This window comes from Drosophila miranda, assembly GCF_003369915.1.
Source record: "Drosophila miranda strain MSH22 chromosome Y unlocalized genomic scaffold, D.miranda_PacBio2.1 Contig_Y2_pilon, whole genome shotgun sequence".
Lineage (NCBI taxonomy): Eukaryota > Metazoa > Arthropoda > Insecta > Diptera > Drosophilidae > Drosophila > Drosophila miranda.
In genome coordinates, this window is record NW_022881614.1 from 22000635 (window position 1) to 22014081 (window position 13447).

The 13447-nt window shown below is 48.8% G+C and overlaps 2 protein-coding genes and 1 pseudogene across 2 annotated transcripts; 1 reads left to right on the forward strand and 2 right to left on the reverse strand.

Moving 5' to 3' along the window:
• The first annotated feature begins 2755 nt into the window (after nt 1-2755).
• LOC117193879 lies at nt 2756-6915 on the forward strand (annotated as a pseudogene).
• A 144-nt stretch (nt 6916-7059) lies between these two features.
• LOC117192393 (MORN repeat-containing protein 3-like) lies at nt 7060-8236 on the reverse strand. The gene has a single exon (XM_033397070.1). It carries the CDS (start codon nt 7558-7560, stop codon nt 7072-7074), a length of 489 nt encoding a protein of 162 aa, XP_033252961.1. The 5' UTR covers nt 7561-8236; the 3' UTR covers nt 7060-7071.
• Nucleotides 8237-8301: 65 nt separating this feature from the next.
• LOC117192394 (calcium release-activated calcium channel protein 1-like) lies at nt 8302-8985 on the reverse strand (the record flags this gene model as incomplete). The annotated part of the gene is made up of 1 exon (XM_033397071.1): nt 8302-8985. A coding segment is annotated over one exon (603 nt), but the record flags the coding sequence as incomplete, so codon positions are not given.
• Between the last annotated feature and the right edge of the window lie 4462 nt (nt 8986-13447).

Consider the following 13447-nt stretch of genomic DNA (forward strand, 5'->3'; position numbering starts at 1 on the left):
GACGAAGGGATCCAGCCTCATATATTTCCAGACATACCCAGTAAACCCTGGCATTTTTCTCTGAAATGGAATGCTAAAAGCATCAAGACCATTAACAGACTTATGACGGGACACACAGAATCCTACACAGAATCAAAGCAATTGACTCAAATATCGGCGAAACGGGCAATGCAACTGAATATGCCGAACACCTGATCTTCGATTGCCAAAGATTTGCCGGGCTCAGAAGGAAATTCAAAATCTTTAAATATTATAACAATTTACATCAATTATTAATAAAAAAAGAGCCGCTACATCTCAGAGAGCTGGCAATCTTCATCAAAACTGCTGACTTAAACTTTTGACCCCTTTTTTCTTCATCATGTTATAAAGTAATTTCAGTTTATTTTCTAAAACAGTTAAGTAATTTTCCTCTTTTTTTTATATATACCGACCTGTCAAACTCGCCAAACTACATCAAAAGTATCTGATCAATGTGGCTACAGTGCTACGATCAAAATTCCGATCATCCTTGAGATGATTTAAAACCAAAACGAGGGGGAACGTTGTGAGTTGCTGCGTACACCGCAACTCTACAGTTATACCCGATACTAAGTCAGTATGGCTCTCCTGCGGCAGACGCCGCTATTATTGAACCACACGACAAAGAGTGCGTGCGAGAGAGACAGAAAATCAGTCTGAGCGTGACGTCGGGCGCTGCGTAGCCACTGAAAATTGATTTCTTGCTTTTGGCTACAAAAATGATCCGATCTAATCCAGATTCAGCAATATGATAGATATGGTCATTATCTATGATTCTGCGTTTTTAGTTTTCTCGAATGTGCAATATTGTGGATGCAACAGATTTTCGTCTTTTGTGGTGGCGGAAGGGGGTGGGGCGAAATTCTGAGATATACGTTTTATAGTGAGATCTAACAGGAGTGCGGATACCAAATTTGGTTACTCTAGCCTTAATAGTCTCTGAGATTTGTGGATGCCCCAGATTTTCGTCCTTTGCGGTGGCGGAAGGGGTGTGGCGAAATTTGGACACGAAACGGTCAAGGTCAGATATCACAGGAGTGTGGATACCAAATTTGGTTGCTCTGGCTCTTATAGGTTCTGAGATCCTTGAACTCATATTTTGCAATTGGCAAAGCCGACCATGAAACCTGTGTGTTAGAGAGAGACAGAGCGAGAAAGAATGAAATTGTTTTCTTGATTCTGGCTATAATAATTATACGATCTCGTTGAGATTTTACACTCTAGAACATATAGTCATCTTCTACGATTCTGCATTTTTGGTTTTATCGTATCCTTAAAAATGTGGATGCCACAGATTTTCGTCCTTTGTGGGGGCGGAAGTGGGCGGGGCAAAGTTTTGAAATATTTTTGTTGCAGTGACATTTCACAGATGTCTGGATCCAAAACATCGTTGCTCTAGCTCTTATAGTCTTTGAGCAATAGGCGCTGAAGGGGACGGACGGACGGACGGACGGACGGACGGACGGACGGACGGACGGACAGACGGACAGACAGACAGGGCTCAATCGACTCGGCTATTGATGCTGATCAAGAATATATATACTTTATGGGGTCGGAAACGATTCCTTCTGGACGTTACACACATACACTTTTACCACAAATCTAATATACCCCAATACTCATTTTGAGTATCGGGTATAAAAAAAAACGAGGTGGAACGTTGTGAGTTGCTGCGGACACCGCAACTCTACAGTTATACCCGATACTAAGTCAGTATGGCTCTCCTGCGGCAGACGCCGCTAATATTGAACCACACGACAAAGAGTGCGTGCGAGAGAGACAGAGAATCAGTCTGAGCGTGACGTCGGGCGCTGCGTAGCCACTGAAAATTGATTTCTTGCTTTTGGCTACAAAAATGATCCGATCTAATCCAGATTCAGCAATATGATAGATATGGTCATTATCTATGATTCTGCGTTTTTAGTTTTCTCGAATGTGCAATATTGTGGATGCAACAGATTTTCGTCTTTTGTGGTGGCGGAAAGGGGTGGGGCGAAATTCTGAGATATACGTTTTATGGTGAGATCTAACAGAAGTGCGGATACCAAATTTGGTTACTCTAGCCTTAATAGTCTCTGAGATTTGTGGATGCCCCAGATTTTCGTCCTTTGCGGAAGGGGGTGTGGCGAAATTTGGACACGAAACGGTCAAGGTCCGATATCACAGGAGTGTGGATACCAAATTTGGTTGCTCTGGCTCTTATAGGTTCTGAGATCCTTGAACTCATATTTTGCAATTGACAAAACCGACCATGAAACCTGTGTGTTAGAGAGAGACAGAGCGAGAAAGAATGAAATTGTTTTCTTGATTCTGGCTATAATAATTATACGATCTGGCTGAGATTTTACACTCTAGAACATATAGTCATCCTCTACGATTCTGCGTTTTTGGTTTTATCGTATATTTAAAAATGTGGATGCCACAGATTTTCGTCCTTTGTGGGGGCGGAAGTGGGCGGGGCGAAGTTTTGAAATATTTTTGTAGCAGTGACATATCACAGAAGTCTGGATCCAAAACATCGTTGCTCTAGCTCTTATAGTCTTTGAGCACTAGGCGCTGAAGGGGACGGACGGACGGACGGACAGACGAACAGACAGACAGGGCTCAATCGACTCGGCTATTGATGCTGATCAAGAATATATATACTTTATGGGGTCGGAAACGATTCCTTCTGGACGTTACACACATCCACTTTTACCACAAATCTAATATACCGCAATACTCATTTTGAGTATCGGGTATAAAAAAAAAATAATGTCTGCCGATATAGTGAAACAGTTGAAAGGCACTCGATCCGATGTTGAGGCTGCGGCCACGACAATTAAGCTGAAATTCAAGGAATTCAGCAAGGGCATCGGGATAAACGACGCCTCCTTTCCGCTAAGATATGAGTTGAGCGTGTTGCGCCAGCTGTGTCTCGCCTTGAAGGACAATCTGCACCAGCATGACGATCTCTACTGCGACATTGCGGCCACCGTGGTACCACACGTGGAGCCCTACGAGGAGAAGCCGAGCCTGTGGGAAGCTCATCTAACGAGCCTGCGGTACATACATCATGGGCTTTGTCAGGAGGTAAGTTGAAGAACCAAATGCTTGCTAGCTGGTATCCTAATTGTACGGGTGCTTCGCAGAAATCCCTGACGGAATGCCAGAAAATGTACGGCCTAGTCCGATCGCAGCCCTGCCGCCTGCAAGGGAGGCTGACTACAAGTTTTATTTGGACATCCATCTGACGCACTTCAATGGCATTCACTTGCAAATGCAGAAGGAGACGTTACCCATCGCCGCCACAGATCAACTATATTACGCCTTGGAGGCAATGGGTGTCCTCTTTGACACCATGCGCCAGCGTAAAGTGGCAAAGAATGCGGCTCTCCTGGTCCAGCTGAATGATGCCCTGTTCAGCAAGCGAAGCAAAGCCTTTCTGATGTACCTGAGCGCTCTTCCGCCCGAGAGCACGACGAAAATGTACGACCCGCTTCTCAAGCTCCTGAGCTGCAGCTGGGCCACACCCAGCTCTGAGCTGACTACTCAATTCACGGAGTATCTGGGCCTGGTTCTGGCACTGATGCAGATCGACATGTTTTCCATAGAAGCGCCGCTCGAACAACAACTGGCACTGAAGTTGCTGCGCATTTGTCGCGACCTGTACAAGGACGTCTCTCCGCAGAACTACTCCATCCAGCTCCTCTACTACTATGTCAAGCTGTTGTACGTGCGCGAGGCTACGGCGGACTTACATCTATCTGTGCAAGAAGTTCGTCTACTTCTTCGAGCACAAGGGCGCGACGCACGCCAAAGAGCAGTCGTTCATGGACCTGCTGGTGTTCTTCCAGCGCCTGCAGACGCTGCTTCATCAGAGCAGCAACAATCCTCCCTTAGACATTTTTTGGCAGCAGCTCGAGGGCGACGACAGTCCCGAGGTATACACCGCCCACTTTCAACTGCTGCATGGCTGCCTTGGGCTGACGGTGAACGTAGTGAGGAGTCCGCTGGGGACCAGCTGCTCCAACGAGGCCTGTAAAAGCATTCGCAGGCATTGCCTTCTCTCCTTCGGGATGTGCGCCCTGGAAGCTTACGTTAACTGGCAGCCGACGACCGAACAGAAGTCGGACAAGGTACGTCTGCCACAGCTGGAAACCTTTTACCTAATGAGCTTTCTCTTCAGGCACCCTATAAGCCGCTCTTGGGCATTCTTGGCTACACCTTGGACGTGGCCAAGAGCATGAAGTGCCTGGGGCCCTCCGCCATGGTGCTAGTCAAGCTGGTGCGTCTACTGGCACTCGTGGCCGAAAAGGTAGCGTGTCCCGAACAAATGTCCCTTGTGCTGGCCTTCTTGGAGCCCTTGCAACATCTACGACCGCTCATCACCAGCCAGAATATGCTTAGTGTGCTCCGGCGAATCTACAAAGCCAGTGTCCACTGCAAGAGCTCCGACATGGCCAACCGTCTGCAGTCCACCTACCTTGCGGCCCAAACGAATCCCTCGCGGTTGCGTTCACAGCTCTTCGTCCACTACCACAATGCCAATAATACGGAGAAGTGCGTCTACGAGTGGCACGAGTCCAGTCCTACTTCGTCGAGCACAAGGGCGCGACGCACGCCAAAGAGCAGTGGTTCATGGACCTGCTGGTGTTCTTCCAGCGCCTGCAGACGCTGCTTCATCAGAGCAGCAACAATCCTCCCTTAGACATTTTTTGGCAGCAGCTCGAGGTGCTCGTGCAGACCAAGAGCCCCTCGGCTGCGACGATACACCAATCGACTGGGAAGCCCTGATCGACGATGCAGTTGCTGCAGCCATGGCTCTGTCCACCATGGGCTACATGGCGCAGGCCGATGAAGCCTGGCTGCTGATACTCAGGATTGGGCAAATGCTGGACGAGAGATTCACCTACCTGCGAGCCCTGACCCACTTCCTGGGACAAGACCACCTGAATTCTAACCAGCAGCTCGAACTCTCCGAGGAGGTGGATCGAGCGCAGGAGCTGCTCGACGATCTGTGGCCTCAGCTCCAAAACGGATATTTCTTTAAGCGCCAACATACTATAGTGATGCTCTGCCTCTGCCACATGGCCAGCTACTATGCGCGGCAGGACTGTCTGTGCCACGCCCAGCTGCTGTTGCTGCAGGCCGAGGAGCTGCGCGCCCAGTTCGATGAGCGAGTTGGCAAGAGCGACATTGTGCAGATCACAATCCAGACAGTTCGCTTTCGATTGGACTACCTGCGGAAGAAGCGGTGCAGCAGCCTGCCTAGGAAGCCGACGCCCCTGCGACAGCTAGACACGCTGGTCGACAGCGTGCGAAACTACTGCACGGTGTCCAGCGTGGACCTGGGAGCCCTGCAGCTGCTGCTGGCTGACCTCGTGAGGGAGAGCACCGAGTGTGCGGCCAATCGGCTGACCGAGCGGTTCGCCTTTTACGGCACCACGCTTAACCTGGTGCTGCAGTCGGGTATGGCCCTGCGGACCATTGAGGTGCTCATCTCGTGGCTCTGGATGAACCTGCAGATGGAGTACCTGGACCAGGCGCAGTCCAAGCTGCGCCTCCTGGACCATTTGCTCGCCATCAAGTCGCTTAGTCGAACGCTGGTGGAGCAGACATCGGCCAAATACATCCCCGCAATAGCCGCCAAGGAAGATCTCAAGGCGAATGCCATGAGCGAGCTGACCAGCAACATGCTGCTCATGGAGCACCTGGAGCCGATAAAGAAGCAGAACCAGCTGGACGTGGCCACACTCAAGTCTCTGCCCATGCACGAGCCAATTCCCACCAGCCATCAGCTGCAGCGCTATGTGAGCAAGCAAGGGACGCCGCCCCATCTACGGGACAGCATGCAGCTGCAATGTATCTACTTTATCGTGGGATGTCTCCATGCCCGCTTCAGCTTCTTGAAAAGGGAGACCGATCAGCTGGACGACTTCTACGTAGGGGCAGGCAATTGGCTGCAGGAGGATCCCGTACGCACCGCCACACTGGGCTCCATGCTTATCGTGCACGAACTCTACCACGTCAACTATCTTCGCTTCAGAAAGAAGCACAAGGAGGCTCTCCGCTATGCGGAGGCAGGTCTCAAATCAGTGTACCAAACGGTGGACATCAACTATAGCTTCAACCTCATGGTCCAGCTAAAGACGGCCCGGTTGGAGCTGCATCCCGTTGGCAAAGCGAGGGCGAAGACCATTAGGCGAGCCCTCGCCTTTCAACACTTCGCCAGAGGATAAACGCAGGAAAGGTGTTGTTGAGGGGACTACCAAGGCAAAATCATCTGCCAGAAAGACGCCCAGGTTCAAGATATACACGGAGCTGGAATTGCGACCACCCATCGGCTGCAGCAACAGCAGCAGCAGTAGCAGCAAGAGCGGCAATGAGAACACGCCACCATCGGATCATGTGGATCTGAATGCCTGCCAGACTATCGAGATAAGCGATGACGATGCTGCTTCGGTTTCAGCTTCGACTCCGGCTCCCTCTCAACTGAAACGATCCCAATCTGTGCCAGCCAAGGCCACAAAGTCACGCTCCGCTAGAATTGGTAGCCAACTAAAAGTACCAGAGATCATCGAATTGGACGATACCATGGAAGAGACGCCTTCCGCCTCATCGGCAGCCTCAGTGAAGCGGTATCCGACCAGTGATGCAAGGAGCACTCGTGCCCGCAACAGGCAACTCGAGGAAACGCCAGCGACCACGCGGGGACGACCACGTCGGAAGGTACCGGAGCCTGCACCCCAGCAGGAGACAGTCAGCCTTAGGCGGCGGCAAAGGAACTGATCAGAACTGACACGTGCATAGGCTTATAATAGTTTATAGTTAATATTTTTTTGTAGCTTGTCCTTATTCCATTTGATTGTGTATTTATAAACGTTATGGCAAGGAGATCGACCTTCCAGAGAATGTCTAAAATGTTCTTATTGCTTGAGCACGGGTATCAGCGAACTCTTGCAGATGTCCTGGCCCCACCGACCAAACTGAATCCGATTCTGTCCGTGGTCGAAGAAGCCAGCTTTCCGTTTGCTGAACACAGCCGAAACATATGGATCGACGAGGATTCTACTGAACTTTCATTTTGTTAGAGGACTCACACGAGAAGAGGACGCCCCGTCCGTGCATGGCATCCTGGAGCCATTCCCCCACATAGACGCGTCCGTCCGCATCCCAATGTATGCCGCGTCCTTGCCGCTTGTTCATCTGCCACTGACCAAAGTAGACGGATCCATCGTCGTAGTACTGTTTTCCCTCCCCGCTGCGCTTGTCATGGCGCCAATGACCCACATAGAGGCGATGCACCTGGCCATCAGGGGACTCCCGCCACATGGATCCGTAGCCATGACGTTGGCCCCGCTGCCACTGGCCCTCGTACACCAATCCACGACGGCTCGATTTCACTCCATAGCCGTGGTGTTGGTTCCTCAGCCACTTTCCCTGATAGCGGCAATGTCCTCCGGCAGGATAGCGCAGGCTTCGAACACCATTGCCGCCACCAGCATGGCACGACATGTTGCAGACAACTGAGCCCCAGCCCCGCTTTGGGTTTGTCATCTGTGCTCTTCTTTCGTGTCCTGGGGTGCGTGCGGTGTCCCTTTTCTAATCAACCCCAACCATGTGTCCTGGCTCCGTTTGCCCCCATCCAAAAACTTTCGTTAGCTAGTCGCTCTTCCAGTCGCTCCTGGCACGCAAGCCTAACGACCTGATGGAGGTCAGGCGGGGGGAACGGCAATAGAAAATCGCTTGCTTCGGTTAAATATAGGTAGAAAAAATCGTTTAATCGTACGTGTATAAATTACAGCGCAATTTCGCTTACATATTCGCCTATCAATATCAAAATTTGGGCTAACACGATCTGGTTCGGTTCGAATTATTGGGTTCTTACACACTACGTGGGCGATGGAAGACTGCGCTATGGATGAGGTCTGGGTCTGACATCGCGAGCGATGGCATACCACTAAAATACAATACAGATATTAGCGGACGCGCCAACTAGTTACAACAAATATACAAGCTAATATTGAGGAATATTTAGTCAACACAGTGGTTTAAACTTGAAAGTAGTATTGCTTTAGTTTGGGTCTTTCATCATTGCATGCGATGAGTACACAGGGGTTACGATGTGTAAAGGTCTTGAGCTTAAAGAAACATTGTTCGGGGCACAATCCTTTAGAATATACGTACTCATACTGTTTTTGTATAATAAAAATCGACTGCCTTCTGCGCATCACAATTTGCATCAACTAAAAATTTACAAAATATTCACTTATTTAGTCTGAGGATTGACGGCGAGGCCTTTTCGTTTTCGTTAAGTTTTCAGAGAAGGATCGCCGAGATGGTTTATTGCTTCGTGGGATCCTCGCGCGATTAATACTGCTAAACGATGTCGCCGGCGGCACCGTAGTGGATGCCGTTATTGCGATTATGGTTGTTATGGTGCTCGAGGTGATCCTGTTCCATCTGCTCCTTGAGGATCTCCAGCTCCCGCATGCCGGAGACCGTCACCTCGTACTTGTGCGTCACCAGAGACCGATAGAAGTGTATGGCGAAAGCCAGGAAGATAATCATCACGGGTATCAGCACCACGTAGGACGACCAGGCCGCCGGCGGGCTCAGATCATAGAACTTTACCCAGCACAGTATGGCTATCTCCAGCAGGAATAGGATCAACCCCAGCAGCGTCGAAAATGCCCACGCCGTCTCAATGTACCAGTGCAGGCGCTCGTGCGGCGACTCGTGCACCAGGGAGATGCTGTGCAGGTTGCACACTACCTCGATGTTCGGCAGGATGCAGGTGCTAATCATCAAAGCCAGCATATGCACGGCCACCAGCATAGTGGTGCAGATCGCAAACGCCACTAGCATTCCGGGCGGAACCTTTGTGTCGTGGTCCAGCTGCACCTCCACCATCGCCACCTGTGGGGGGACGCAAAAGAGCAGAGGTCGGGAGATTAGTGAGAGTCGTGGATGGGTTACGGGTTACTCTGCCAAGATCGCCGCTCTCAGGAGGCAATGCTCCTCCTATTATTATTATTAGCCATCTTTCTCAACATTTTGGCAAGTGTTGCTGGCGCGAGCAGATTTGTGTATATAATAAGTATCTCATTGGGTTAATTTATCTGATCTGCCCCTCTCTCACCTGCTACCTAGGTGCACAAACATGTGAAATATATTCAAAATATAAAAAATAAAACTAGTCAAAATAGTGGAGGAACAGAGGATACCCAATGTTTTAAAGAAAACAGTAAAAAACGAGGGGGAACGTTGTGAGTTGCTACGGACACCGCAACTCTACAGCTATACCCGATACTAAGTCAGTATGGCTCTCCTCCGGCAGATGCCGCTAATATTAAACGACACGACAAAGAGTGCGTGCGAGAGAGACAGAAAATTAGTCTGAGCGTGACGTCACGCGCTGCGTAGCCACTGCAAATTGATTTGTTTCCCTTGGCTATAAAAATGATCTGATCTGATCCAGATTCAGCAATCTGATAGATATGGTCGTTATCTATGATTCTGCGTTTTTAGTTTTCTCGAATCTGCAATATTGTGCATGCAACAGATTTTCGTCCTTTGTGGGGGCGGAAGGGGGTGGGGCGAAATTCTGAGATATACGTTTTATAGTGAGATCTAACAGAAGTGCGGATACCAAATTTGGTTACTCTAGCCTTAATAGTCTCTGAGATTTGTGGATGCCCCAGTTTTTCGTCCTTTGCGGGGGCGGAAAGGGGTGTGGCGAAATTTGGACACGAAACGGTCAAGGTCCGATATCACAGGAGTGTGGATACCAAATTTGGTTGCTCTGGCTCTTATAGGTTCTGAGATCCTTGAACTCATATTTTGCAATTGGCAAAACCGACCATGAAACCTGTGTGTTAGAGAGAGACAGAGCGAGAAAGAATGAAATTGTTTTCTTGATTCTGGCTATAATAATTATACGATCTGGATGAGATCTTACATTCTTAAACATATAGTCATCCTCTACGATTCTGCGATTTTGGTTTTATCGTATCTTTAAAAATGTGGATGCCACAGATTTTCGTCCTTTGTGGGGGCGGAAGTGGGCGGGGCAAAGTTTTGAAATATTTTTGTAGCAGTGACATATCACAGAAGTCTGGATCCAAAACATCGTTGCTCTAGCTCTTATAGTCTTTGAGCACTAGGCGCTGAAGGGGACGGACAGACGGACGGACGAACAGACGGACAGACGGACAGACAGACAGGGCTCAATCGACTCGGCTATTGATGCTGATCAAGAATATATATACTTTATGGGGTCGGAAACGATTCCTTCTGGACGTTACACACATCCACTTTTACCACAAATCTAATATACCCCAATACTCATTTTGAGTATCGGGTATAACGAGGGGGAACGTTGTGAGTTGCTACGGACACCGCAACTCTACAGCTATACCCGATACTAAGTCAGTATGGCTCTCCTCCGGCAGATGCCGCTAATATTAAACGACACGACAAAGAGTGCGTGCGAGAGAGACAGAAAATTAGTCTGAGCGTGACGTCACGCGCTGCGTAGCCACTGCAAATTGATTTGTTTCCCTTGGCTATAAAAATGATCTGATCTGATCCAGATTCAGCAATCTGATAGATATGGTCGTTATCTATGATTCTGCGTTTTTAGTTTTCTCGAATCTGCAATATTGTGCATGCAACAGATTTTCGTCCTTTGTGGGGGCGGAAGGGGGTGGGGCGAAATTCTGAGATATACGTTTTATAGTGAGATCTAACAGAAGTGCGGATACCAAATTTGGTTACTCTAGCCTTAATAGTCTCTGAGATTTGTGGATGCCCCAGTTTTTCGTCCTTTGCGGGGGCCGAAAGGGGTGTGGCGAAATTTGGACACGAAACGGTCAAGGTCCGATATCACAGGAGTGTGGATACCAAATTTGGTTGCTCTGGCTCTTATAGGTTCTGAGATCCTTGAACTCATATTTTGCAATTGGCAAAACCGACCATGAAACCTGTGTGTTAGAGAGAGACAGAGCGAGAAAGAATGAAATTGTTTTCTTGATTCTGGCTATAATAATTATACGATCTGGATGAGATCTTACATTCTTAAACATATAGTCATCCTCTACGATTCTGCGATTTTGGTTTTATCGTATCTTTAAAAATGTGGATGCCACAGATTTTCGTCCTTTGTGGGGGCGGAAGTGGGCGGGGCGAAGTTTTGAAATATTTTTGTAGCAGTGACATATCACAGAAGTCTGGATCCAAAACATCGTTGCTCTAGCTCTTATAGTCTTTGAGCACTAGGCGCTGAAGGGGACGGACAGACGGACGGACGGACAGACGGACAGACAGACATGGCTCAATCGACTCGGCTATTGATGCTGATCAAGAATATATATACTTTATGGGGTCGGAAACGATTCCTTCTGGACGTTACACACATCCACTTTTACCACAAATCTAATATACCCCAATACTCATTTTGAGTATCGGGTATAATAAGCGGCTGAGGGCCAAGAATTAGGTGCTATTTGGCAAGCAGCTAATCGGCTGGGTTCACCCCCCGTTGGAAGGCAAAGGCTTTCAACAGATCCATCCTGAAGGGGCAGAACCGCTATTTTTCCAACGGCCCTCTTGAAGATGCTTGCTTGGGCGCAGCTGGCGGCTACGCTGAGATGTTCGTCGAACGCAGCGATCGGCGCTTCTTTACGAAGGCGGCTTGTCGTGATTACGTCTTGATCATCGGGAACCTCTGTAATTGCATAGAATGGCAGGAAATTTGGCAATGTAGAAATTGTTGAAAGTTGAATTTCATTTAGCGTGGATATGTAGGTTTTTAATGTATGGAAAAGTTCGCGCTGCAGTTCCTGATTCTCCGATCGCAGTTTTTCCACTTGCACCTGGCACTCGAGCAGCTGCTTCCTGCATTGCTGCTCTAAGTTTTGGTACTCCAGCGTTGTGGGTCGAAAATCGTCAATAGAGATGCACGAGGAATTTTCAAAAGCGGCTAAAGCTGCCCGCTTATTCCAGAACCTATCAACAGATCGATACGCTGGGGCTTGGAGAAATTAGGATCAGCTAGTTTTAGATTATTCGGCATTGGCCAATCCTTTGCGTCTACGCCGAAGTTAGGCTGCATTTCCGTAATTGAGTTGGTGACAATTGCAGCGAAGGAAGCTCGATAGCTTGCGTCCTGGGATTGTACAACTATATGTACAGACTTGCTCGAAGGTAGAATGGAATCTCCGATTCCAGAGATGTGAACATAAGACGAGCGATGATCCAACTGCAACTGATCAGCAAGTCTAGATGTTACAAAGTTTGCCTGTGATGCAGAATCCAAAATGGCACGACATGGGATAAGTGCTCCATAACGATCTGTTACATGGACGAGGGCAGTAGGTAGCAACACGTTCTGGCTAGGCTGAGATTTCTGGATCGAGGGGGGAGGGCTAGAACACCCGCTTGCTAGAAGCACAGTCGCGGACTCTTGCTGGACCGATTCCTCGGCCGGTGAAGAGGAAGATGAAGCACCAGTTCCCGATGGAATGTGGAGTAGCGTGTGATGTTTGGCCTGGCAATGCCTGCAAAGTCCTGACCTGCACCTCTGCAATTCATGGCCTTTGTTGAGGCAGTTCAAACACAAGCGGCTCTTCTTTGCTTCTTTGTATCGTTCAAACGCAGAGAGATTCAGGAATGCCTGACATCTAGATATGAAATGCTCGGAGGAATTGCAATGGTTACATATGGGGTTAGGATGGTCGTTACTGTAGGTGATAAGGGTGACAGGATTGTCTTCTCCCACCTGTTGACTAGGACTTGTTGCCATGGCTGATCCCAAATTCTCCAGCATCCGACATCTCGCTTCCAAAAATGAGGCCATGCTTGACCACCGAGGCAATCCTGACGTCGGCAAGTTCTCTTCCCATTTCTCCTTTGTTTTGTGGTCCAGTTTCGTGCCTATGATGAAGATCAGCAACCCATCCGAAATCTCCTGCGGGGTCGCCAAGGTCTGAAGTGCACGCAAGTGCGAATTGATTTTGTCGCTGAGCGCGCGCAAGCCGATAGCTGAGCCCTTCTCCACCCCTTGCAGCCCGAAAATAGCCTTGACGTGTGCCTGAAAATGTAACAGTTTATTATCGAATCGCAACATTAGCAAATTCAACGCCTTGTCGTAATTCTCCTCAGAAAGTTCCAAGGAACGAATCGTATCCAGCGCAGCACCATCTAGACATCCATGAAGATATTGGAATTTTTCGATGATTGGTATACGATGGTCTTTGTGCACCATTGTCGAGAACATCGAGTGGAATTCTGGCCAATTCCCCCCAAATCGCGGAAGCTGCAACTCGGGCATTCGAGAACGGCCTATACTATTATAGGCGAACAACGACGAATTCCCCTCGAGAGTATGCCGAGCCGTTGAATTGGCAACATTTACCGTGCGAGCAGCCATCAACTCCCGCGA

Coding starts and splice junctions, on each gene's coding strand:
- LOC117192393 (XM_033397070.1), bottom strand. CDS start 7,560: ATGACAAACCCAAAGCGGGGCTGGGGCTCAGTTGTCTGCAACATGTCG.